The 27252-nt window shown below is 53.1% G+C and overlaps 1 protein-coding gene across 1 annotated transcript in view; it reads left to right on the top strand.

Moving 5' to 3' along the window:
* rnpc3 (RNA-binding region (RNP1, RRM) containing 3) overlaps window positions 1-21115 on the top strand; it is a 36838-nt gene extending 15723 nt beyond the window's left edge. Inside the window, exons 7-15 of the mRNA XM_052010878.1 lie at window positions 1679-1747; window positions 2733-2869; window positions 9772-9897; window positions 11320-11447; window positions 14098-14256; window positions 15938-16032; window positions 16140-16198; window positions 19207-19339; window positions 19709-21115. Of these exons, the coding sequence (XP_051866838.1) occupies window positions 1679-1747; window positions 2733-2869; window positions 9772-9897; window positions 11320-11447; window positions 14098-14256; window positions 15938-16032; window positions 16140-16198; window positions 19207-19339; window positions 19709-19774 (972 nt within the window). The 3' untranslated portion in view covers window positions 19775-21115. The remainder of the gene's footprint in view (window positions 1-1678; window positions 1748-2732; window positions 2870-9771; window positions 9898-11319; window positions 11448-14097; window positions 14257-15937; window positions 16033-16139; window positions 16199-19206; window positions 19340-19708) is intronic.
* The last annotated feature ends 6137 nt before the right edge of the window (window positions 21116-27252 follow it).

The following is a 27252-nucleotide window of genomic DNA, read 5'->3' on the forward strand; positions in this document are numbered from 1 at the left end:
AGATATATCTTGTTATGTTCGAAACTTTATGTAAACAATTGCCTGTGAAAGTGTAACTTCTCACTTAGCTTTCCCACGAAAATTGGTATAAAAATACGCTGTAGGCAAGCCTTCTTTGAGTGGGTTTCGGTAGAGTTCAAGTTACATGGTTTACTCTGTCTCCGTATTTCCCTACTCCTGCTAGCGAAAGCTGATAAAGCATTTATTGTACGTTCTTTGGTTCTGCTGTTGTCTGATTCTTTGCAGAAGCACGGGTCGACTTTGACAGTTGTTTTATGAACGGCAGCACAGCAAAGGAACAGGCCCTTCGGCCCACAATGTTGGGCCGAGCCAATTACATTAGGAATAAAATGCCCAACTAAACTAATCCCTTCTGCCCCCATAATGTCCATATCCTACCATTTCCCTCACATTCATGGGCCCGTCTAAGAGCTTCTTGAATACCCCTATCGTATCTGCCTCCACCATCCTAGGCAGCACATTCCAGGCACCCACCACTCTCTGTGTAAAAAAAACTTGCCCCACACATCTTCTTTGAACTTTCCCCCTCTCACCTGAAATGCATGCCCCCTGGTTATTAGACATTTCAACCCTGGAGAAAAGATACCGACTCTCTATTCTATCTGTGCCTCTCATAATCTTATAAACCTCTATCAGGTCTCCCCTCAGCCTCCGCTGCTCCAGAGAAAACAGCCCAAGTTTGTCCAGCCTCTCCTTATAACACATGCCCTCTAATCCAGGCAGCATCCTGGTGAACCTCTTCTGCACCCTCTCCAAAGCCTCGACATCCTTCCTATAACGGGGCGACCAGAATTGAATGCAATACTCCAGATGTGGCTTAGCTAAAGTTTTATACAGCTGCAGCATAGCTTCCTGACTTGGTTGTTTTATGAATGGCACAGACATTAATGGCCTCATTGTGTCATAAATATTCTGATAATTTGACCAGATGGGAGGCATGGGAAAAGACAATATAAATTAGAGGACAAAATACTTAAAGGGGAACAAGAAGTCGAAGTTGGTTGAAAGTAGCACAGAACATTGAGAAAGTTAAAAGGAATCCGGGATTATCAGGGTTTAGGCATCGAGAACCAGAGCAGGGAAGTCTGCTTTATAAAACACTGCTTTGGCCATGATGGAAGAGCTGTGTCCAGTTTTGGCTGCCATCTTCTAGGAAATGTGTGAGGGTCCACGGGATATTCCAGGGCTGAGTGGTCTTAGTGATGTGGATGGACTGGAGAAGCTGGTGTTGGAACAGAGGAGCTCACAAGGAGATCCGATAGATTTAAAACCAGTCGGGGTGCAGGCACAGTGGACAAAAACTGTTCCTGTGTGGACACAGAGTGAGGGTGATGGGTAAAAGAATCAAGACTGAGGTGAGGAAGTGGCTGCTTGGGGTCCAGGATGCAGGGGCAGGAGTGGAGGAAGATTTAATTCTAGCATCAGAAGGGAGCTGGATAAATGTCTGAAGGATATTTGCAGGGTTGCTGGGGGAGAGTGGGGGAGTGGGGCTTGCTGGATTGCTCTTGGCCTCCTCCATGCGGGAGTTTACAGTGCACTGCATATTTTGAACTTTACCCTGGCTGATGAATTGGCTGTAAAGTGCTTCGGGAAATCCTGACATGGACAAGGTGCTGAACAATCAATAACTCGAGTTCCTTGGAAATTGTTGTTGCAGGTTCTGCACCTGATGAACAAGATGAATCTGCCTGCTCCATTTGGTCCCATTACTGCACGCCCTCCGATGGTAATGTGAAGATTAATAAATAATAGCTTACAGCATCCAAGATTTCTCCCATTTACCAGCAGTTTCGAGGAAGTCCTCTGCACCTCATGCACTTTTTGCAGAGAGAGAGGGGTCAGGGTTCTGTTTACTTGGTAACGCTCCCCCCAGTCACTGGAGATGGTACAGACCCTCTCGGGGCAAGGAGTGGGGTGTGGTGGGGGTTGTTGGTGGGGGAAATCTGAAGGGAGCTGCTGTGGTTGGGCTTGGATTGCTTCCGGGGAGGGCATGTTGTTCGAGCATCTGCCACTGAGGGAAGAGACTTCGCCTCCACTCCTGGTGTCATCCAAATCTGACAGGTAGTGGGGAATGTTAGAAGAAATTTCTACATACCTTGGCTTTAAGTGACAACCCCCGCCCCCGCCCCCCATCTTTTAACTATGTCCCCTTGTTTCAGGCTAGTGTATCTTAACATCTACCCGTCAATTCCCCTCAGGACCTTGTACCTCAGTAAGGTCAGCCTTCATTTTTCTAAACCCCATGCAATACAGACCCAACGTATTCATCTTCTCCAGATAGGGCAACGTTCTCAGCCTGGCTAATCACCTTTGGACTGCCTCCAGTGTTACTATATCCCTTGGGTAAGGGGACCAGATCTGTGCACAGTATCCCAAGTGTGGCCTCACCAACAGCCTGTGTGACTGCAACAAAACCTCCCTGTTCTCAAACGCCAACCCCTTCACAATAAATGCCAACGTGCGATCTGCTGGACCTGCCCGCTAAGGTTTTCTGATTCGTGCCCTGGGACACCGAGATCCCTCTGGACCTCAGTCATTCCCAACCTGAGAATGGCTGATTGTTACTGGGAGTTTCGAAGGGTCTGGGAGTATCTGGATGGAGGGTGGTGCATTGTCACCTTGTCAGGCTGGTGGAGCAGTGGTTGTCCCACTGTTGACATATTTTGAACTTGCTGATTAATTGCTGAATGTTGTGTAATTATCTTTCCCAGTATGAGGAATACTTCCCTGCGCCCCCGCCCATGCCTCCCCTACCTCCGGAGGAGCCCCCGATTCCAGAAGAAGAGATGGATGTTTCCAGTGAGGAGGAATCAGAGTACGAAAGTGGGAGCGAAGAGGACAAAGAAAGGTGTGTAAGGGGATGCATGGACTTGGTGGGCCGAGCGGCCTGTTCCACCAGGATGTTCCCTGGGATGGAGCGTTTCCGTGGCTGAGGGGGAACCTGATGGAGGTGTTGGGGTTAGGTAGTAGGTACCATAGCAGAAGTATTTAAAACCAAGGGACATTGATCCAAGGGATAGGAGGTTTAGAAGGGATCTGAGGGGGATTTCATTCCCCCAGAGGGAGGTTAGAATCTGGAACACACTGCCTGGGGGTGGAGGGGAGAGCGTTTAACAAGTATCAGGACGAGCACTTGAATCACCAAGGCAGAGAAGGGTACGGACCACGTGCTGGAGAATGGGATTGGTGTAGGAGGGTACATAGTGGTTGGCATAGACAGTGGGCCGAAGGGCCTGATTCTGTGCTGTATGTGGAAACAGGAACAGACGGGTCATTCGATACCTCGTATCTGTTCTGATCTTTACCTCCACTTTACCCACACACATCTTGCATTCTTGGCCAACAAACACATCGCTCCCAATCAATGGGATCCAAGCCACAGGAGCTTCTCAGTGAAGAGGATTCCAGGGCAAGACCTGAACTCCTTTTGTCCCAACCCCATTGCATTATGAAGTTCTCCATTCTAAAGCTATACCACCTCCAATTGCCAAACTCAGAAACTGCAATTAAGGTCTTCCCGCAACCTCCGCTATGGAGAAAACAACCCAAGTTTGTCCAACCTCTCCTCATAGCACATGCTCTCTAATCCGGGCAGCAACCTGGTGAACCTCTTCTGTGCCCTCTCCAAAGCCTCCACATCCACATCACACAGGTGAGTTTCACTTTGCAGGAGACGGGACTTGGAGCGAGATTTGGGGCGGGAGATTTGAAAAGAGATGAGTCTCTGTGCTTGTGAGTTTCACTTTGCAGGAGTCTAAAAGAGGCATAGTTACAAGTTACTAATAGTTGATTAGCTAATTGGCTAGTTAACAGCAGCCAATAAAAAGAACTTAGGGTCAAGCAGAGCAACCATTGTTGGAGTGAACCATTGTTAAAGTGGGCGACTGAGGCTTTGGCTCGAGAGGCTTCGGCGTGAAGAGGCTAAGGTGAATTTCCGGTAAGTTTCTTTCTTTCTTGTATATCAGTGCCCAGCTAAGGTAGTGAGGATGGATCCAGGGTCAGTGGTGTGTTCTTCCTGCCAGATGTGGGAGACCTGGGAGGTCTCCAGTCTCCCTGACAGCTACACCTGCAGGAGGTGCATCCAGCTGCAGCTCCTGACAGACCAGGTTAGGGAACTGGAGCTGCAGCTGGGTAACCTTCAGCTCCTACCGGAGAATGAGGAGGTGACAGATAAAAGCTACAAGGAGGGAGTCACACCTCAGTGGCAGGAGGCAGGTAGCTGGGTGACTGTCAGGAGAGGGGTAGAGAATAGGCAGGTAGTGCAGAGTACCCCTGTGGCTGTTCCCCTCAATAACAGGTATACCGCTTTGGATACTGTTGTGGGGGACAGCCTACCAGGGGAAAGCCACAGCGGTCAGGTCACTGGCACTGAGTCTGGCTCTGTGGCTCAGAAGGGAAGTGGGGGAGAAGAGGAGAGCGGTAGTGTTAGGGGACTCTACAGTTAGGGGACCAGAAACGAGATTGTGTGGACGTGGAAGAGACTCCCGGATGGGACGTTGCCTACCAGGTGCCAGGGTCAGGGACGTCTCAGATCAGGTCCACAGCATTCAGAAAGGGGGAGGGTGAGCAGCCAGAGGTCGTGGTACACATTGGTACCAATGGAAAAAGGATAGGATCCTGAAAAGTGAATATGGGGAACTAGTAGGAAGCTGAAAAGCAGGCCCTCAAGGGTAGTAATCTCTGGATTGCCGCCTGTGCCACGTGCCAGTGAGGGTAAGAATAGAATGATTTGATGGATGAATGTGTGGCTGAGAAATTGGTGCAGGAGGCAGGGTTTCAGATTCGTGGATCTCTGGAATCTCTTCTGGGGAAGGTACGACCTGTAAAAAAGGGACAGGTTACACCTGAACTGGAGGGGGACCAATATTCTTGAGGGCAGGTTTGCTAGAACTGTTGGGGAGGGTTTAAACTAGTTTGGCAGGGGGATGGGAACCAGAGTGACAGGTCAGAGGTTGGGGCATTTGGTGTACAGGTTGATGCAGAGTGTAGAGAGACTGTGAGGAAGGATAGGCATTTGATTGGGCAAAATTGCAGTCAGTTGGATGGGCTGAAGTGGGTCTATTTTAGTGTGGGAAGCATCAAGAACAAGGCTGATGAACTGAGAGTGTGGGGAAGTACATGGAACTACAATGTTGTGGCCATTACAGAGACTTGGCTGAGACAAGGGCAGGATTGGCTGCTTGATGTTCTGGGTTTACATATTTCAAAAGGGACAGGGACGGAGGTAAAAGAGGTGGGGGAGTGGCATTGCTGATCAGGGACAATGTCACAGCTGTAGAAAGGGATCGTCCACTGAGTCAGTGTGGGTGGAGGTCAGAAACAGGAAGGGAGCGATCACTCACAAACGTCAAGGTTCCTCTCACAGTTGAATACTGAAATATTCTACAGACCCCATAATAGCAACAGAGACATTGATGAACAGATTGGGAGGCAGATTTTGGAGAGGTGCAAAAATAACAGGGTTGTTGTTATGGGTGATTTCAATTTCCCTAATACTGATTGGCACCTCCTTAGTGCAAAGGTTTGGATGGGGTGGAATTTGTTAGGTGTGTCCAGGAAGGATCCCTGACACAATATGTAGACTGGCCAACTAGAGGAGAGGCCATTCTGGATCTGGTACCAGGCAATGAACCTGGTCAGGTGACAGATCTCTCAGGTGAGCATTTTGGAGACAGTGACCACAACTCCCTGACCTTTACCTTGGATAGAGATAGGAGCAGACGGTATGGGAAGGTATTTAATTGGGGGAAGGGGAATTATGATTCTATTAAGCAGGAACTTGGCAGCGTAAATTGGGAATAGATGTTCTCAGGGAAATGCACAGCGGAAACTTGGAGGTTGTTTAGAGATCACTTGCATGGGGCTCTGGAAAGGTTTGTCCCATTGAGGCAGGGTAAGGATGGTAGAGTGAAGGAACCGTGGTTGACAAGAGAAGTAGAATATCTTGTCAAGAGGAAGAAACAAGCTTGCTTAAGGTTTAGAAAGCATGGATCAGACAGGGCTCTGGAGAGTTACAAGGTAGCCAGAAAGGAGCTTAAGAATGGACTTCAGGGAGCTAGAAGGGGGTACGAGAAGTCCTTGGTGAGTAGGATCAAGAAAGACCCCAAGGGGTTCCACTTGTATGTGAAGAATACGAGGATGATTGGAGTGAGGGTAGGACCGATCAGGGATAAAAGAGGAAACATGCCTGGAGTCAGAAGACTTAGGGGAGGTCCTTAATGAATTCTTTGCTTCAGTATTCACCTGTGAGAGGGACCTTGACATTTGTGAGGACAGCGTAAAACAGGCTGATAAGCTGAAACATGTCTATGTTAAGGAGGAGGATGTGCTGAACTTTTGAAACACATTGGGATAGATAAGTCCCTGGGGCTGGACGGGATATATCCCAGGATACTACAGGAAGTGAAGGAAGAGCTTTCTGAGACCTTGGCGATGACCTTTTTGTCCTCATTGGCCACAGGAATGGTACCAGATTGGAAGGTGGCAAATGTTATTCCTTTGTTCAAGAAAGGGAATAGGGATAACCCTGGGAATTATAAACCAGTGAGTCTTGCTTCAGTGGTGGGTAAATTATTGGAAAAGATTCTTAGGGACAGGATCTATGAGCATTTGGAGAAGCATGGTCTGATTAGGGACAGTCAATGTGATTTGGTGAGGGACAGGTCATGCCTCACGAGCTTGACTGAATTTTTTGAGAGTGTGACAAAACACATTGATGGAGAGAAGAGCAGTGGATGTGGTGTATATGGACTTCAGTAAGGTGCTTGATAAGGTTCCTCATGATAGGCTCATTCAGAAGATCCGGCGGCATGGGATCCAGGGAAACTTGGCTGTGCTCAACTCTTCGATTTTAGGAAGGATGTGGAAGCTTTAGAGAGGGTGCAGAGGAGATTTACCAGGATGATGCCTGGATTGGAGAGCATGTCTTATGAGGATAGGTTGAGTGAGCTAGAGCTTTTCTCTTTGGAGCAAAGGAGGATGAGAGGTGACTTGATAGAGGTGTACAAGATGATAAGAGGCATAGATCGAGTGGACAGTCAGAGACCTTTTCCCAGAGCGACAATGGCTAACGCAAGGGGGCATAATTTTAAGGTGATTGGAGGAAGGTATGGGGGGAATATCAGAGGTAAATTTTTTTTACACAGTGGTGGGTGTGTGGAATGCGCTGCCAGGGGTGCTGGTAAAGGCAGGTACATTAGGGACATTTAGGAGACTCTTAGAAAGGCACGTGGATGATAGAAAAATGCAGGGTATGTGGGAGGGAATGGGTAAATTGATCTTAAATAGATTAAAAGGTCGGCACAACATCATGGGCCGAAGGGCCTGTACTGTGCTGTTGTGTTCTGTGTTCTATCCTTCCTGCAAAAGGGCGACCAGAACTGCACAAAATACTCCAAATGTGGCCTAACGGAAGTTTTATACAGCTGCAACATTACTCACTTACTCTTATACTCAGTGCCCCGACCGATGAAGGCGAGCGTGCCGTACGCCTTCCTTACTGCCCTGTCCACTTGTGCTGCCACTTTCAGGGAGCTATGGACTTGGACCCCAGGATCCCTCTGTACATCAACACTGTGAAGGGTCCTGCCATTTACTGTGTACTTTCCCTTGTATTTGCCCTCCCAAAATACAACACCTCACATCTACACGGATTAAACTCCATCTGCTATTTCTCCGCCCATATCTGCAACTGGTCTATATCCCGCTGTATCCTTTGACGACCCTATACATTGTCCACAGCTCGACTAAACGTTGTGTTGACTGCAAACACTAACCCACCCATCTACTTGTTCATTGAAGTCACTTGTATATATCGCAAACAACAGAGGTCCCAGCACTGATCCCTGCCAAACAAAACCTGTCACAGACCTCCAGCCAGAATAACATCCTGTTGTTGTTACAACACCAGGCTGTTGTTTTTCTCATTACAATTAGCTGGGTCAATCTCGGTTCCCTTCTGGTTCAAGGACCCTCTGATTAATGTTTAATGTACGTCCGTGAAACTTTGTGAAATACCTCTCCAAACATCGGATACACCAACACTCCACAACCAGCAGAGTGCAGTGTAATGCAGCCGAACTGTTACACAAGCCCCCAACGCTGTTACTGTGATAGAAAACAGAATGTTGGAGGCAATCAGGCTGCATGGGGTGAGGAACTGTCAACGTGTCGTGTCGAGGACCCTGCGTGAGGACCAGGAGAGTGAGACGTGCAGGTCAAGCTGCAGACGGGTGGGGTGGGAGACAGGAGAGAAAGGTAGCCGTAACTTTAATTGTGGATAGAAACTAATAAAGAAAAGAACTATCCAACAGAGGTCCAGCCACATCTATGGGCAGAGAGAGAGAGAGAAAGGAAATCGTTCAGACCGGCAGAGTCCCAGTACACAGTTAAATTCATTATCAGGTCCTGAGGGCTTCAACACACTCTGACCTCACTCTTCAACCTTCAACTTTGCCCCAAATGATGATCCATGCAAGCCTGAGGAATGGCACCATCTGGGCGAGTTGAAGCCTCCAGGGTCTTGTGTGAATTTAACAGTCTCTCATCCCTCCCTCCGTCCTCTTCCCCCATCCCTCCCTCCGTCCTCTTCCCCCGTCCCTCCCTCCGTCCTCTCCCCCATCCTTCCCTCTGTCCTCTCCCCCTCCCTCATCCCTCTCTCTGTCCTCTCCCCTGTCTCTCCCCCTGTCCTCTCCCCCCCTCCCTCTGTCATCTCCCCTCCCTCCTCCCCCCCCCCCCCCCCCCAAGTCCTCCCTCCCTCCCTCCACTCCCAGGTGCAGAGGTGCCACCCACAGACACTGAGACAGGAGGTTATTGCTTGGAATTTTATGACTGGGAAGGAGGCCATTCAGCCCATCACGTCTGTGCCAGTTACGATTTTGAGTCCCAGAACTGTGTCAGTAGGTTCGACCTCTCACGTTCCAGTTGCCTTGTTACCGTCCATGTACGGTGAATGTCTGGTAACCCGGCATGCCCGGGACTTGGGTGCCAGCCCAGTGATTGATGCCCCAGCACACGTCTACCTCCCTTTGTTTCACGTGTCACACAGCAATACAGCACTGTGTTTCACTGAAGCACTGAGGGAACGGTAGCAGGAGATAGGTGAATGTCAGTTTCTTGTACCTGGTGCCCGGACCCCTGGCCCAGACCCACACTGGACTCCCGACCCCTAGCCCCAGACACACATCCTACCTGCGCTCCGGACCCCAGCTCTGACCATGGACCAGTGAGTGAGCAGAACCTGTGGGATTCCTGAACCGTGGGGTGTTGGGGTTTTACTGTGGTCCTGCTGTTGGGCTCTGGCTGCACTGCCCACACCCTCCCGGTGTTAGCGAAGTGTATCTGTAGACCACCTGTTGTTGACTGCCCCACCACTCTGAGAAACACTGTTCTACATCCCTCATACTCAAAACTCATTGCTGCTGTTCTGTTCTAATGGTGGTGACTTTACATTTGGTCTCGGGAACAGTTTCACCCTCGTTACCCTGCTGAATCCACGTGTGCTTGGAGACCCCTATTTCACAACCTCACTCTCCACCCCAGTGAGTACTCTCTTGCAGCCCCAGACCCTCGGGTCTCTGTGTCACTGACATCCCTGTTCCCAGCCCTCAGGTCTCTGTGTCACTGACCTCCTGTTCCCAGCCCTCGGGTCTCTGCATCACTGACGTCCCTGTTCCCAGCCCTCGAGTCTCTGCGTCACTGACGTCCCTGTTCCCAGCCTTCCAGTTGTCTCGGTTTCTCCATGCTCTGCAGAATGGTGCGACTGATGGGCTTAGCGACACAGCCACCCAGACAGCCACAGAAGAGGAAGCGAGCATCGGTCCGGAAACGGCCCAGGTTAAAGGATCTGATCAACGTGACGAAAGCACCTTCCCAAAGGTCAGAGCGCAGTGAACAACCTGGGGTTTGTGGGCTCCTGTGAAGCAGAACTCATCACTGGCCACGGGTTTACGGTGGAAGCTCGCGTTTGTTCCACACTGGCCCTTCTACACCCTGTCCCTCTGCACCGTCCCCAGTCCCAGCCCACACTGTGCCCTCTACACCCTGTCCCCAGTCCCAGCCCACACTGGCCCTTCTACACCATTGTGCCCTCTACACCCCATCCCCAGTTTCAGCCCACACTGTGCCCTCTACACCCTGTCCCCTCTACACCCTGTCCCCAGTCCCAGCCCACATTGTGCCCTCTACACCCCATCCCCTCTACACCCCGTCCCCAGTCCACCCCGTCCCCTCTACACCCTGTCCCCAGTAGTGTCCCAGCACACACTGACACACCCGTCGATAGTGCACACCCCTACCAGAACCTCAGAATGCCAGCAGCTTGGAAGGAGGCCATTCAGCCCCTCCAGTCTGGGCAGCCCTCCAATCGCGCTCCTCCACACTTCCCTCATTTCCCTGCACTTTATTTTGTTGAGTGTGAAAGCCACGACTGAACCTGCACCCCTCCCACTCCAGGTGCTGACCACTCACACACTTTCCTTCCTGTCTCCTTTAGTTTTCCTGCCAGTCACTCATCAGTCTGAGACACTGGTTCTTGGCTGACCAGTGTCACAGAGTCAGACAGCACGGAAACAGGCCATTCAGCCCAACCGATCTGTGCTGACCCAGATTCCCATCCAAGCTAGTTCCATATCCCTCTAGACCTTTCCTATCCATGGACCTGTCCAAATGTCTTTTAAATGTTGTTAATGTACCTGCCTCACCCACTTCCTCTGGCCGCTCGTTCCACATACCAACCAGTCTCTGTATGAAAAGTTTGCCCCTTGGGTCCCCTTTAAATCTTTCCTCTCTCACCTTAGACCTGTGCCCTCTAGTTTTAGACTCCCCCACCCTGGGACTGTCACCATCCACCTTATCTACACCCCCCCCCCCCCATGACTTTAGAAACCTCTGAGGTCACCAACCTCTTTCTGACTACTCCCTATGGATTGGGCACCTCTCTCACACCCTCTTCCTCATCCTTACCCCAGCCCCTCCACCAACCACACCCCCCCCCCCCCCCCGAAGGGACAATCTCACCTTCCTCAACTTGTCCTCGTCCGCCGAGCCCCTGGAGCCACTCCGTAATTCTCCACAGCCCCTCCACGCGTCCCACTGTGCAGCAGGACCTCCACCACTGGCTCGGCCCTGTGCGCACCGTCCCGTCCCAGCCCGCACTGGCCCAGCCTCTGGACGTCTCGGCCCGTAGCCGGTGAGTGCCGTCGGTGCCAGTGTGCCCTCTGTACTGGTGACGGCTGCTGCAGCCGCAGTACGCGCAGTCTCCTGACCCCAGGTTCCGACTGATTCCTTGTTCCTCACCAGCTCCCATCCCGCTGTCCCGCCTTCGGAAGTGTTTGACCAGCCACAGCCTCAGGGCCAGAGGAAAATCGAGTTCCACATCTCGGCCGACGTCAGCAGCTTGTTAGAAGGTGGAGGGGAACGACGGGCAGGTAGGGAGGCGCGGGGTTGTGGCGCGAGGCCTTTCCCCACCAGCAACCACGGTCCCTCGCTGGGACCCACAGCGAGCTGGTTACTGCTGGGGTGTGGTCCGGATCAACTCCTGTCTCCAGGGAGAGGGGAGAGCCCGTGTTTCTTCACAGTCACTGTGGGGCACGTGGCAGCCGATCTGTGCACAGCAGGAGCCCACACAAGCATTCCAACGTCCTCAACCAAGCGTTGGAAACCTGAACCAACGGCGGTGCGTGCTGCACGTACTAGTCTGCACAGGCAGCAGCCGTGGAGGGAGAGATGGAGTCAACATCGCTGCCCGCGTCCCGGTGCGTCACACTCCTGCAGCCGCTGCCCCGTCCCGGTGCGTCACACTCCTGCAGCCCCGTCAGGGTGCGTCACACTCCTGCAGCCCCGTCCCGGTGCGTCACACTCCTGCAGCCCCGTCCCGGTGCGTCACACTCCTGCAGCCCCGTCCCGGTGCGTCACACTCCTGCAGCCGCGTCCCGGTGCGTCACACTCCTGCAGCCGCGGCCCGGTGCGTCACACTCCTGCAGCCGCGGCCCGGTGCGTCACACTCCTGCAGCCCCGGCCCGGTGCGTCACACTCCTGCAGCCCCGTCCCGGTGCGTCACACTCCTGCAGCCGCGTCCCGGTGCGTCACACTCCTGCAGCCGCTGGCCCCGTCCCGGTGCGTCACACTCCTGCAGCCCAGTGTTGGGAAGAGCTGCTGTATGCCCTCCGACCCTTTGCCTCACCCAGATCCACGCCACCCAACCCCACCCTTTGCCTTTCTGTCCCAGGGTGGATGGGGGAATGCTGATGAGGTTACAATCAGATCAGTGTGTGCCCAGGTCAACTCTTCCGCTCCCTCACTGGCCCATGTCTGTTCCCACCTCTGGGCACTCTACAGCCCTGAGATCTGCAAGACCTCTCCCTCCCAGTGTCCCTTCCTGAGACGTACTGTTTTGACTGAACTGTCATAGATACAGCGCAGAAAAAGTCCCTTCCCATTTCATTCTCCCCACCTTCCCATCAACTCCCCCCAGATTCTCCCCCTCACCCACACACTGGGGACAATTTACAGCGGCCAATTAACCCACCGACCTGCACGTCTCTGGGATGTGGGAGGAAACCGGAGCACCCGGGGGAAACCCACGTGGTCACAGGGAGAATGTGCAAACTCCACACAGACGATGCCGGAGGTTGGGATCGAACCCGGGTCTCTGGAGCTGTGAGGCAGCAGCTCTAGCAGCACTGTCACTGTTGGTCACCTGTCCTGATGTGGCTAAGTATTATTTTTTTCTTTTGCTAGGGATCCTGTGGCCTTGTTAAGGCCCTAAATAAGTGTAAGTTGCTGTTGAGCAATGAAAAAGCACATGATCTAAACAGTGAGAGACTGCAGGGCTGTGAGGTTCCAAGGGATTGGGGTGTCCTGGTGCATGACTTGCAGGCTTGTTGGTTGGTGCAGCAAGGAGTTAGAAAAGCAGACAAAATGCAACATTTATGGCTGGGGGAGGTTACGCTTCAGTCAGTCACCCATTTAAGACAGATGAAGCAATTCTATTCTCCGAGATTCTTTGAAACTCTCTTCCTCAAAGGGACTGGAAGCAAGAGCCATTGAATATACTTAAGGCAAAGGTAGATAGATACGTGATAACCAAGGGGGTGAAAGGTTACTGACAATGTGGATTTCAGGTTACAATCAGAATAACCAGGATCTTACCAAGAGCAGAGTGGCCTCAAGGGGCTGAATCGCCTCCTCCTGCCCCTAATTGGAACGCTGGCGATTAAAGCCCCCGCAGTCTGAGATGGTGGTCATACTGGCAGCTTCAGCCTGAAGCTGTGTCCGCACTACGCAGTCACAACCCTGTCCTCATCAGCAGATGGTTGATAGCTTCAAGTTCCTTCACATCCATATCACCAGCAACCTCACCTCCACACTGATGCAGTGACCAGGAAGGTGCATCAGCAGGTGTACTTTCAGTGTCTGAGAAGGTTTGGCTTCTCCATGAGGATTCTCTCGAACCTCTACAGATGTGCTGCAGAAAGTATCCCGACATGTTGTATCCCAGCCTGGTACAGCAACTGCTCTGCTCTGGACCGAGGGAACCTGCAGAGAGCGGTAAACACTGCCCAGTCCGTCACCGGCTCCTCACCTCCTCCCACCCGTCCACCTCACCCTGCGCTGCTTCAGGAAGGCTGACGGTGTCGTCAGGGTCACCTGTCCCCCCGGCCGTTCCCTTTTCTCTCTTCTACCTTCTGGGAGAAGATGCAGGAGCTTGAAAGCCCCGACGTCCAGACTCAGGAACTGTTCCTTCGCCGCTGCTGTCAGACTCCTGAACCAGTCACATCTCTCACACCCCCTTCCTGCCGGTACTGCCACGGTCTCGGACCCTTCATTGTACCTCTTCCGTTAGTGTCACTTCAGCATTTCTGTCCACACTGCCTCAGACCACACCACAGTCTCGGCACCGTCCTGTTGTTCTGTGTTCGCTGCTGTACTTACTGTTGTATTCATTGTCACCACATACACTGTTCACTCTGCACCTCCACGCGAGCAAGCAATTTCATTGCACCCTGGTGTGTCTGACAATAAACTGATCCAACCTACCTCGTCGTGAATCAGGCTTTCATCCTTCCTCATTTGCAGAGCCTCAGGAGAATTCCGAGCCTCAGAGCTCAGGATTTGGAAAGATCCAACCAGCTCCGGTCTGTTTGAAGAGTGAGAACGAGGAGGAGGAAGAGGAAGAGATTCCCTCCGAGTTCATCTCCAGGAAACAGCTGGCCAAGGGCAAAATCACCAGGGACGGTGGGTGTAGGGGCTTGTTCTGTGTGCCGGAGGGTCTGGGTACCTGTGGTGGGGAGCAGGTCGGTGGGACAGGGAGCAGTGGGTTGTGGGGAGGTATCGGCGAGTTGTGTGTCAGGTGCCTGGGCATTTATCTTGTCTGGGTCAGGACCCTCTGTCGTGGTACGTTACATCATTTGGTCCCCTTATTCAAGAGGCGATGTACTGGCATTGGAGATGGTCCAGGAGGGATTCACCGGCTAATTCCCAGGATGAGAGGTTTGTCCTATCATGAACAGCAAAGGAAATTTGCTCTGTGTTCTTTGAAGTTTAGAAGAACGAGGGAGACCTCAGTGAAACATCTCAGGCCCTGAGGGGACAGGACAGGGGAGATGAGGAGATGTTTCCACCAGTGGGAGAGTCTCGAATGAGGGGACACAGTTACAGGATGAGGGGGCAGACATTTAAAACTGAGGTGTGTAAGGACTTCTTCTCACAGAGAGAGGGGAATCTGTGGGATTCTCTGTCCCAGAGGGTGTGGAGACTGGATCATTGGGGGGTTTAAAGAGGAGGGAGGTAAATGTTTGAAAGATCAGGGAACTGAGGGCGATGGGGAACTGGCACAGAAGAGGAGATGAGGCCTGGGGCAGATCAGCCGTGGTCACAGAGAGTGGTGTGACAGGACTGAGGGGCCGAGTGGCCTACTATTTTGTTGTGTGTTCTCCCTTGAAATGTTAAATTTCAAAATAATTCCATTACGTTTTGGTATAATTTGGTTTCTGTGCTGAGGTACTCTATGAAACTCTGAACTGTTGTCTGGAGTGCAGCTGTAGCTGACGTGACCCCCTGGCAGTGAGAGGAAGGCTCTGGGCAGACATGTTTCCTCTGCGGGGACACAACATCCAGAAGGTTCATGAGCTTAAATCTGGTGCCGGGCCATTTCGGGTGAAGCCCCCCACAGAGCGTGGTGGAAATCTGGAGCCTCCCCCTGTCCACCCCAATCATCTCAGAATACAAGCTGAATCACAGAGCCTTACAGCAAGGAACAGGCCCTTTGGCCCACCCAGTCCGTGCCGACCATCACCCACCCATTGATACCAACCCTACACTGATCCCATTTCATTCTCCCCACATTCCCATCAACTCCCCCCAGATTCTACCCCTCACCCACACACTGGGGGCAATTTGCACGGCTGGAGCACACGGGGCAGGGGGCCCACACAGTCAGTGGGAGAATGTACAAACTCCCCACTCACTCACCACACACGCACACTCACTTCGCATGCACTCACTCACTACACGCGCGCACACTCACTACATGCGCACACTCACTTCATGCACTCACTTTGCACATACTCACTTCGCACACACTTGCTCACTACACGTGCACTCACTACACGTGCACACTCGCTACACGTGCACACTCGCTATGCGTGCACACTCACTACATGCGCACACGCTCGCTACACGTGCACACACTCACTACACATGCACACTCGCTACGCGTGCACACACACTGCACACACTCGCTACACACGCACACACTTGCTACGCACACTCACACACTGAAGTGTAGGGACTGAGGGTTAGTGGTACTGGTTGAGCAATCGGTGTTGCTTTGACGTCACGTGGTTGATGGTGTAGCCGGGTGGGGTTGGAGTCGCCTCCTTCCGTTGCCCTGTCTGACCCGCTTTGTTTCGAACAGAGATGGAGAACACACCGATGTTTAAGAACTATAACCCCGGTGAGCCAACGTGCCGGCTGTATGTTAAGAATCTGGCCAAGCAAGTGGAAGAGAAGGTAACGCATTTCCCCCCCACCCCGCTCACTGCTGCTCACGTCCCCCAGACGTGGTCTTCGGTTACAGGTTTGTGCCTTTGATGACCGGACTCTCCGTCTTGTTGCAGGACTTGAAGTTCATCTTCGGCAGATACGTCGACTTTACGTCCCAGACTGAGAGGAACATGTGAGTGGCCACCCTCCCTTCTGTCCGTTATTGTCACAGTCTTTGTGTTGGGGAGAGGGAGTTACCATCAGTGGATAAAGGGACAGCTCACTGCGTGTCCATGATCCCAATCACAGAGTCTCTCAGCACAGCAACAGGCCCTTCGGCCCACAAAGTACCCATCGATACTGACCCATTTCCCAATCCTTGGTCCCCACCTTCCTGCCCTTGGCAATTCAGGTGCTCATCACTGGGGACAGTTTACAGCGGCCAATTAACCACTGACCCGCACATCTTTGGGATGTGGGAGGAGACCAGAGCACCCGGGGGAAATCCACATGCTCACAGGGAAAACATGTAAACTCCACACAGACTGCGCCGGGCGGGGGTCGGGATTAAGTCCAAGCTGCTGAAGTAATGGTCGGTGCCATTGAGAGGGTCACCAAGCAATGAACTGCCCAGCCTGGCCTTCACCAGGATCTCCGCTCCAGACCCCATCACAGCCCTGGTTCAAACACAGATCCAACTGCTGAATTCCAGGGGGAGGTGACTGTCCGTGACATGTGGCTGATTAGCAGAAGGATCCAGAACAAACATGACGGGCAAAAAGGCCAGAAGTGAGGAGGGGTAACTGGTTACTTCACACGGTGAGTGGCTGGGCTCAGGGCTGTCTGGGTGGTCCCACAAAGTGGCAGCAGGGTGTGAGTTGAGAAAGGAGAGACTCCGTCAGCTGGTCAAAGCACCAACTTTAAAAAAGGTCTTCAACGAGGAAGGAGAGGCAAAGAGCTTCAGAGAGAGAATTCCAGAGCTCAGGGCCGAAGGCACGGCCAGCAGTGGTGGAGAGATGGGCATCGGGGGCGGTCGAGCAGCTGGAAGTGGAGCAGTGAGGAGATCTGAGGTGAGGGGTGAGGCCAGGGAGGGTTTGACTGCAGGATAAGAATGGACCATGGAGGAGGTATAAACCCAGGTAAAGAAAGGAACAGTCAGCGTGGGTTTGTTCAGGGAATGAGTCTGGATGTCCTCGTACAGTTGTACAAACATTGGTTAGATCACACACGGGGTAGCATGTACAGTTCTGGTCTCCACACTACTGTGGTAGCAATAGAGAGGGTGCAGAAGAGATTCCCCAGGATGTTGCCTGCAACGGAGGCTGCAGTTACAAGGAGAGATCGGACAGGCTGGGATTGTTCTCACTGGAATGTCGGAGGCTGACGGGTGAGGTTTATAATGTGGGGTAGATACAGACACAGCAGAGGATGAAGGCAGACAGGGAGGAGGTGTAACACCTGTCCCTACACCTCCTCCCTCACCACCATCCAGGGCCATAAACAGCCCTTCCAGGTGAGGCAGAGGTTCACGTGCGTCTGGTGCTCCTGACATGGCCTCCTCTAGACCGGACACGGACTAAGCGACCACTTCGATGACCACCTGCAGTCTACCTACCATGGGCATTGAGACCATCGCCAGCCACTCCCTTCCCCATTCCCACACCGGCCCGTCTGTCCTTGGCCTCCTCCACTGCCAGGGTGAGGCCCAACGCACGCTGGAGGAACAGCCCCTCGTATTCTGCCTGGGTAGTTCCTGATGGCAGGAACACGGAATTCTCCAACTTCAGATAACCTGCTCCCCCTGATCCACCCTGTTCCTCCTACAGCCCCCATCACCCTGTTCCTTACCCCTCCCCCACCCACAATCTGCCCATCACCCACACGCCCCTCCCACTGGGCCCCTCCCCCACCTGCGGTGTACATGCACCTGTCTACATCAATGGTGCTGAGGTCGAGAGGGTTGAGAGCTTCAAGTTCCTGGGAGTGAACATCACCAACAGCCTGTCCTGGTCAAATCACGTAGATGCCACGGTCAAGAAAGCTCACCAGCGCCTCTACTTCCTCAGGAGGCTAAAGAAATTTGGTTTGTCGCCTTTGACTCTCACCAACTTTTACCAATGCACCATAGAAAGCATCCTATCTGGATGTATCACGGCTTGGTACAGCAACTGCTCTGCCCAAGACCACAAGAAACTGCAGAGAGTTGTGGACACAGCCCAGCGCATCACAGACACCAGCCTCCCCTCCATGGACTCTGTCTTTACCTCTCATTGCCTTGGTGTAGCAGCCAGCATAATCAAAGACCCCACCCACCCGGGACATTCTCTCTTCTCCTCTTCCATCGGGTAGAAGATACAGGAGCCTGAGGGCACGTACCACCAGACTTAAGGACAGCTTCTACCCCACTGTGATAAGACTATTGAACGGTTCCCTTATACAATGAGATGGACTATGACCTCACGATCGACCTTGTTGTGACCTTGCACCTTATTGCACTGCACTTCCTCTGTAACTGTGACACTTTACTCTGTACTGTTATTGTTTTTACCTGTACTACATCAATGCACTCTGTACTGACTCAATGTAACTGTGTAATGGATTGACCTGTACGATTGGTTTGCAAGACAAGTTTTTCGCTGAACCTCGGTACAAGTGACAATAATAAACTGGGCCCCTCCCCCACTGTTCCCACCTGCCCTCCCACCTCCCTTATTTGGTTCCACACTCCACCTTCCTCTCCTATCAGATCCCACCACCTGCAGTCCTCTGTCACCCCTACCTATCACCCCCCAGCCTCCCACTCCCCCCCTCCTCCATCTGCCTATCACCCCCCCTCACCTGGATCCACCCATCACCTGCCCCACCCCTTCCCCTCGCCTCTCTACACTGCCTATCATTCAGTCCAGATGAAGGGTCTCGACCTGAAACGTTGACTGTCCGTTTCCCTCCACAGAAGGATGTGTCCCTAATGCCGGCAAATGGGATTAGTGTAGGTGGACAGAGTCAGCGTGGACTCTGGGGGTGGGCCAAAGGGCCTGTTTGTGTGCTGTACAACTCCGTGACGAGTGCGAAGCCAGGATGACCGTAAGCTGACATTGGCTGTTGATCTCCTGCTGCAGATGGGAATGTGGTAATTCCTGGAGGAGTGCTCAGTGACGTGGGTGACAGTTGATGTTGAAAGCTTTCTCTGTTCCCCTGAAGGTTCGATATCCGACTGATGAAGGAAGGGCGAATGAAAGGTCAGGCTTTCATCGGACTTCCCAACGAGCAAGCAGCAGCCAAGGCCTTGAAGGAAGTCAATGGGTTTGTCCTGAGTGAGAAGCCTATGGTGGTTGTATCCTTTGGTAGACGATGGTACATGGGCATTTTTCCTCACAGACACAGCATGGAAACAGGATGAGGGGGCGGACATTTAAAGCTGAGGTGTGTAGGGACTTCTCACAGAGGGAGGGGAATCTGTGGGATTCTCTGCCCCAGAGGGTGTGGAGACTGGATCACTGGGGGGTTTAAAGAGGAGGGAGGTAAATGTTTGACAGATCAGGGAACTGAGGGCGATGGGGAACTGGTACAGAAGAGGAGATGAGGCCTGGGGCAGATCAGCTTTGGTCACAGTGAATGGTGGGACAGGACTGAGGGGCCGAGTGGCCTCCTCCTGCTGTTTTCTTGTGTTCCCTTTTGCCGATTGTCCTTAACTTCTCGACAGCAATTTGCCCGCTCTGCACGTCCCAAACAAGATGTGTCGGAGAACCGGAAGGGGCGGGGGAAGTGAAGGCTGGAGTCTGACAGTGGATGTGTAGCTGTGGTTGTCTCTGGTGTTCCCAAGCTCGGGCTGCCTGACATCTCTCGGTTACAGTGAAGGGCCAGGCTGGCGGTCCGAGAGCAATGCTAATCCGACCTACCCTTTATGAAGAGACGGGGAGGCGGTGCTGACCTGTGTTATCCCACAGCCCGTCCCCGTCACTGGGCAGCGGGGAGCTGGGGCGGCTGCTACCAGCAGTCCCGAGCCTGGTTCCTGTGTCCTCGGCCGTTCCTGAACTCCCAGTGTGTGTGCACGAGTCTCCTGCAGTGAAGTCACCGCGACAGATGCACGCACACCCACCGCACGTGCCTTCTCTTTCCTTGTGGGCTGTGACCTCCGACGCTGTCTGTGTGGAGTTTGCACGTTCTCCCTGAGACCGCGTGGGTTTCCCCCGGGTGCTCCGGTTTCCTCCCACATCCCAGAGACGTGCGGGTCGGTGGGTTAATTGGCCGCTGTAAATTACCCCCAGTGTGTGGGTGAGGGGTAGAATCTGGGGGGAGTTGATGAGAATGTGGGGAGAATGAAATGGGATCAGTGTAGGGTTGGTGTCAATGGATGGGTGATGGTTGGCACGGACTCGATGGGCCGAAGGGCCTCTTTCCGTGCCTTCTCCTGTACCGTGCCAGGGCCAAGAGGAGGTCCATTGTCTCCATAAACGTCACAGAAAGTTTGACCAGCGGGGTCAGACCCCGAGGACCGTTGCTGGATGCTGTGATATGGCCCTGCCTGGTCTCTAACGTTAGGGTTGGTGCCTGGGGAGGGTGTTAACTGGTCACAGACACGGCAGCGGACTGTGGTCTGTGAAATGGCAGCGGGCCCTCCATCCATATTTGTCAGAGATACAGCATGGAAACAGGCCCTTCGGCCCATCGAGTCTGTGCTGACCATCACCCACCCATTTACACCAACCCTACACTGATCCCATTTCATTCTCCCCACATTCCCGTCAACTCCCCCCAGATTCTACCCCTCACCCACACACTGGGGACAATTTACAGCGGCCAATTAACCCACTGACCCGCACGTCTCTGGGACGTGGGAGGAAACCGGAGCACCCGGGGGAAACCCACGCCGTCACAGGGAGAACGTACAAACTCCACACAGACAGCACCGGAGGTCGGGATCGAACCCGGGTCTCTGGAGCCGTGAGGCAGCGGCACTACCCGCTGTACCACTGCAAGGGCCTTCGTGTCAAAACACTGATAATCTGTGTCCTCTACGGATACATCAATCACCAGTGCTGTCAGTTGCAAAGTACTTTGTGGAATAAATGTGTTCAATAAAGAGAAAAGTCCTTTTCATTCAACGTGCTGATGCTTGTGATGTTGCCGAGTTATTCAGTGGCCGACCTGATCCGTCGAACATGGATCTGATCCAGGCCTTGCCGGTCACTGACCTCAGTCCCGCCTGAAATGTGGTTTCCCAGTTACCACACACACGCGCACAGACACACTCCATCTCCACCTTAGCCCTCGTCACTCACCCACCTGTTCTCCCAGACACCACCCCCTGCGGTCCTGGGTGAGACCACCCCGTGGTGTGTAGTTTGGTGTCCTGACCCAGTTAGGGCTGTGCTTGCCGTGGAGGGGGTGCAGCCAAGGTACACCAAACTGACTCCAGGAGAGGGGGGACTGTTGTATGTGGAGAGATTGGGCTGATGTCCAGTGTGGAACGACCATTGAAATGGTGGCAGGGTGGATGTGGGGAGGGCGTTTCACCTGGTCGGGGGTCACAGTCCCAGGACAGGTCAAACATTTAGGACTAAGGTGAGGAGGAAGTGGTGAACCGGTGGAGTTCTCCACCACAGGAGGTCAGTGGTTGAACATGTTTAAGGAGATGGGTTTTGAACTCGAGGCACCAAGTGGTTTGGAGGGAGCAGGGAGCACCGAGGGGGAGGACCAGCCATGATCGTATTGAACGGTGGGGTAGGCCGGAAGGGCTGAGTGGACTGGTGTTTCTCAGCCTCCTGTGGCCCCATGTCAAGCACCAACTGCAAACTTGTAGCTGGAGAGAGCAGAATCTGGCCACGTAGTCGTGAGTGTATAGGGAGTAGAGTAGAGGGCTGAGGACGCAGCCTTGTGGGGCTGCGGTGTTGAGAATAATCGTGCTGGAGGAATTGCTGCCTATCCTCACTGATTGCGGTCTGTTTGTTAGAAAGTCAAGGATCCAGTTACAGAGGGAGGTGTTGAGTCCTAGGTCTCGGAGTTTGGTGATGAGTTTGCTTGGGATTATTGTATTGAAGGCAGAGCTGTGGTCAATAAACAATAGTCTAACGTAGGTGTCCTTACTGTCCAGATGCTCCAGAGCTGAGTGTAGGGCCAGGGAGATGGCATCCGCTGTAGACCTGTTTCAGTGGTAGGCAAATTGCAGTGGGTCGAGGTTGTCTGGTAGGCTGGAGTTGATGCGTACCGTGACCAACCCACTGCTATAAGACTATTGAACGGTTCCCTTATACGATGAGATGGACTCCTGACCTCACGATCTACCTCGTTATGACCTTGCACCTTATTGTCTGCCTGCACTGCACTTTCTCTGTAGCTGGTACACTTTACACAGCATTCTGTATAGTTTTACCCTGTACCACCTCGATCCACTGTGTGATGAATTGACCTGTACGATCGGTGTGCAGGACAAGTTTTTCACTGGACCTCGGTACAAGTGACAATAATGAACCGATTTACCTCAGTGACTCCAACCTTCACCTCCACTCTGCTGCAGCCTCCCTCACAACCACCTGTATGCACCACACTCCCCACTTGCTGATGTTGCTCAGGCCTCGTCCCTGCCTCTCCCCCTCCTCTGTTCCCCACATGTTCAGCCGACGTGTGGCCCCATCCCTGGGCCTGGAGCGTGTTCACCACACGTGTGGCCCCAGGCCGGGCCTTGGGCCTGTTCACCACACGTGTGGCCCCATCCCCGGGCCTGGAGCACGTTCACCACACGTGTGGCCCCATCCCCGGGCCTGGAGCGTGTTCACCACACGTGTGGCCCCATCCCCGGGCCTGGAGCGTGTTCACCACACGTGTGGCCCCAGGCCGGGCCTTGGGCCTGTTCACCACACGTGTGGCCCCATCCCCGGGCCTGGAGCGTGTTCACCACACGTGTGGCCCCATCCCCGGGCCTGGAGCGTGTTCACCACATGTGTGGCCCTATCCCCGGGCCTGGAGCGTGTTCACCACACGTGTGGCCCCATCCCCGGGCCTGGAGCGTGTTCACCACACGTGTGGCCCCATCCCCGGGCCTGGAGCGTGTTCACCACACGTGTGGCCCCATCCCCGGGCCTGGAGCGTGTTCACCAGACACATGGTCCCACCCCCACACTAATGTCCCTGTTACCTATTCTCCCCACATTGCCGTGGTTTCCGCAGCCTGACGCCGGGACCCCGGAGGAGAAGGTGAGGTGGTGAAGGAGCAGGAGCAGTAAGGAGGAACAGGAAGAGACCATTCGGCCCCTCAACACTGTTTGCCCTTTAGTGCGATCACTGCTGATCCTCTGCCTCAGTACGTACCCTCACCCCCGGATGCTTTTCCCCTCCGGAAATCCTCATTTGAAGATGTCTGCTGACCTCAGCGTGCGCGGACCAGCCTGCCGTGAGTTGTGTTCATTGTACAGGTGATGAGCATCACCACTCCCCCAGCACCACAGCTTCAATGCAACAGAGAACAAGCGCGTTAAACTTGCAGAGACCGGCAGGAGATGGGGGGAGCAAGGGAATGTCTCACCGGGTGGAGACGAAGAGGAGGAGGATGAAACCGATGTCAACCAGAAGTGGGTCTGGGAGCTCGCTCGTGGGGGCTAATCTGTGGAAACGATGCCAGAAACACCCATCAGGTCAGGTGGCATCTGTGGAGAGAGAGGCAGAGTCAATGCCCCAGGTTAGTGACTCCTCCCGAGAGAGGTCACCGACCCCGCCCCCCCCCAAGAGATGCTGTCCAAACTACTGAGCGTCCCCCACCCTCCGACCAGAACCAGCCGGTTCTGACACAATGTGGAACGAGCTGGCAGAGGCGGGAACGTGCTGGCAGAGGTGGGAACGGGACGGCAGAGTCGGGAACGTGCTGGCAGGGGTGGGGACGTGCTGGCAGGGGTGGGGACGGGACGGCAGAGGCGGGAACGTGCTGGCAGAGGTGGGAATGGGACGGCAGAGGCGGGAACGTGCTGGCAGGGATGGGGACGGGACAGTAGGGGCGGGGACGGGACGGGACGGCAGGTAACTGGGAGCTAAAGGTCACCCTTGGGGACCAAGGGGAAGTTCTACAAAGCTGAACCCGTGTTCAGTTTCTCCGACGTAGGGGAGCCCACACCCTGAGCACTGAATCCGTGCCCCGGACTGAATCACTGCTTCACCTGGAAGGACTGTTTGTGTGAAGGAAGGAGGCGTCACCGGTTCTATGGGAGTTGTGTCTCCCGTGGTGGTGGGGAAGGTGCTGAGAGGTGGGGAGAGGGGGTTGGTGTCAGTGGAAGAGCGGAGGGGGTCGCAGAGAGAACGGTCCTTCTGGATTGTCGACAGGGGAGGGGATGATGTGGGAATTGTGGAGGGCAGCGGGGTAGGAGGTGTGCATCGGGGGGAAGTCTGTGGGAGGGGAGAGGGGCAGCCACAGTTCCCAGAGGCACTGGTACAGAAGTGTCATCACAAGACAGGTGGAGAAAGGTTCTCTTGCAACTCTTCTGAAATAAAGGCACCACATTAACCACTCTCCAGTCCTCTGGCACCTCGCCTGTGGCTATCGATGATGAACGGGGCCCACAATTTCTTCCCCACAATGGCTGATGTTGTGCCTTTACCTCAGGAGGGCTACAAGGACAAGCCAGGGAACTGCAGGCTGGTGAGCCCAACATCAGTAGTCGGAAAGTTACTGGAGGGGATTCTGAGGGACCAGATCTGTCTGCATTTGGAGAAGTGGCTGATTAAGGACAGTCAGCATAGCTTTGTGTGTGGGAAATCCTGTCTCACCAATTTGATTCAGTTTTTTTGAAGAGCTGAACAAGAGGACTGATGAGGGCAGGGTGGTAGATGTTGTCTACATGGACTTTAGCAAGGCCTTTGACAAGGTCCCGCATGGTAGTCCGGTCTGCAAGTTTAAAACACGTGGGATCCAGGGTGAGCTGGCCAATTGGATCCAAAATTGGCTTGGTGCTAGGGGTCAGAGGGTGGTAGGGGAGGGGTGTTTCTCCGATTGGAGGCCTGTGGTGTGCTGCAGGGATCGGTGCTGGGTCTGCTTGTTTGTCAGATATGTAAATGACTGGAGGCCTGTGACTAGTGGTGTGCCTCAGGGATCTGTGCTGGGGCCATTGTTGTTTGTTGTCTATATCAATGATCTAGGTGATAATGTAGTAAATTGGATCAGCAAGTTTGCTGATGACACTAAGATTGGAGGCGTAGTGGGCAGCGAGGAAGGTTTTCAAAGCTTGCAGAGAGATCTGAACCAACTGGAAGAACGGGCCAGAAAATGGCAGATGGAATTTAATGCAGACAAGTGTGAGGTGTTGCATTTTGGGAGGACAGATCAAGGTAGGACATACACAGTAAATGGTCGGGCACTGAGGAGTGCGGAGGAACAAAGAGATCTGGGAGTTCAGATACATAATTCCCTGAAAGTGGCGTCACAGGTAGACAGGGTTGTAAAGAAGGTTTTTGGCATCCTGGCATTGATAAATCAAAGTATTGAGTACAGGAGTTGGGATGTTATGGTGAGGTTGTATAAGACATTGGTGAGGCCAAATTTGGAGTATTGTGTGCAGTTCTGGTCACCTAACTATAGGAAGGATGTCAGTAAGATTGAAAGAGTGCAGAGGAGATTTACTAGAATGTTGCCGGGTCTTCAGGAGTTGAGTTACAGGGAAAGATTGAACAGGTTAGGACTTTATTCCTTGGAGCGCAGAAGAATGAGGGGAGATTTGATAGAGGTTTACAAAATGATGAGGGACATAGACAGAGTTAATGCGAGTAGGCTCTTTCCACCTAGATTAGGAGAGATAAGTACAAGAGGACATGGCTTTAGGGTGAAAGGGGAAAGGTTTAGGGGGAACATTAGGGGGAGCTTCTTCACTCAGAGAGTGGTGGGAGTGTGGAACGGGCTGCCATCTGATGTAGTAAATGCAGGCTCACTCTTGAGTTTTAAGAATAAATTGGATAGATACATGGACGGGAGAGGTCTGGAGGGGTATGGGCTGGGGGCAGGTAAATGGGACTAGCGGAATACCATTTCGGCACAGACTAGAAGGGACGAGTGGTCTGTTTTCTGTGCTGTAGTGTTCTATGGTTCTATTTAGATAAGGATGTAGTTGGCATGATTAGTGAGTTTGCAGATGACACCAACATCGGTGGTACGTATAGTCAATAAGGAGGTTGTCTCAGGTTACAACAGGACCGAGATCAACTGGGGAACTGGGCCAAGGATTGGCAGATGGAATTTAACTCAGAGAGTGGGAGTGATACATTTTGAAAAGTTAAACCCAGGCAGGACTGACACAGTGAACAGCAGGGTCCTGGGGGTGTTGTGGAACAGAGGGACCCAGGGGTACAGGTCCATAGTTCCCTGAAAGTGGTGACACAGGTAGACAGGGTGCTGAAGAAGGTAAATAGGTTTATTATTGTCACCTGTACCGAAGTGCAGTGAAAAACTTTGTTCTGCATGTCATCCTCACAGATCATTTCATCACATCAGTACAGTGGGGTAACGATCACAACAGAAGCTATGAGCAGATCTGCAGAGAGCAGCTTGCAACGAGTCACAATGCTTCCGGCACCATCTTGCCATAGACATATGGCGCGCTGGCCTTCATCGGTCAGGGCACTGAGTACAGGAGTTGGGACATCATGTTACAGCTGTACAAGATGTTGGTGAGACCCCACCTGGAGTGTTGGGTGCAGTTCTGGTTGCCCAGCTACAGGAAGGATGTCGTTAATCTGGAGAGGGGGCAGCAAAGATTCACCAGGATGTTACCGGGACCAGAGGGCTCGAGTTATGAGGAGAGACCGGACAGGCTGGGACTGTTTCCCTGGAGCAAAGGAGGCTGAGGGGTGACATGATAGAGGTACATAATATTATAATGTAGATAGCCAGACATTCCCATTGAAGGGGTATGTCAAGCCAGAGGGCAGAGGTTTAAGGTGAGAGGGAGAAGGTTTAAAGGGGATCTGAGTTTTTCCACACAGAGTAGCTGGCGTCTGGAACGAGCTGCCAGAGGAGGTGGTGGAGGCAGGAACAGGAACAACATTTAAGAGGCATCTGGACAGGTACCTGAATGAGCAGGTCACAGAGGGAGGTGCAATTAATGCAGGTGTGGGATTAGTGTAGATTTGCATGGTGGAGACACACGCATAGACCTGGTGCACTGAAGGACCTGTTTCTTGCTGTACAATCCTATAGCTCGAACACCCGAGGGCACGGGGCACAGTTCCAATCTCCTGTGTCCTGTTGTGTCGTTATTGGGTGTGTGGAGC

Source organism: Pristis pectinata, chromosome 3, assembly GCF_009764475.1.
Source record: "Pristis pectinata isolate sPriPec2 chromosome 3, sPriPec2.1.pri, whole genome shotgun sequence".
Taxonomy (NCBI): Eukaryota; Metazoa; Chordata; class Chondrichthyes; order Rhinopristiformes; family Pristidae; genus Pristis; species Pristis pectinata.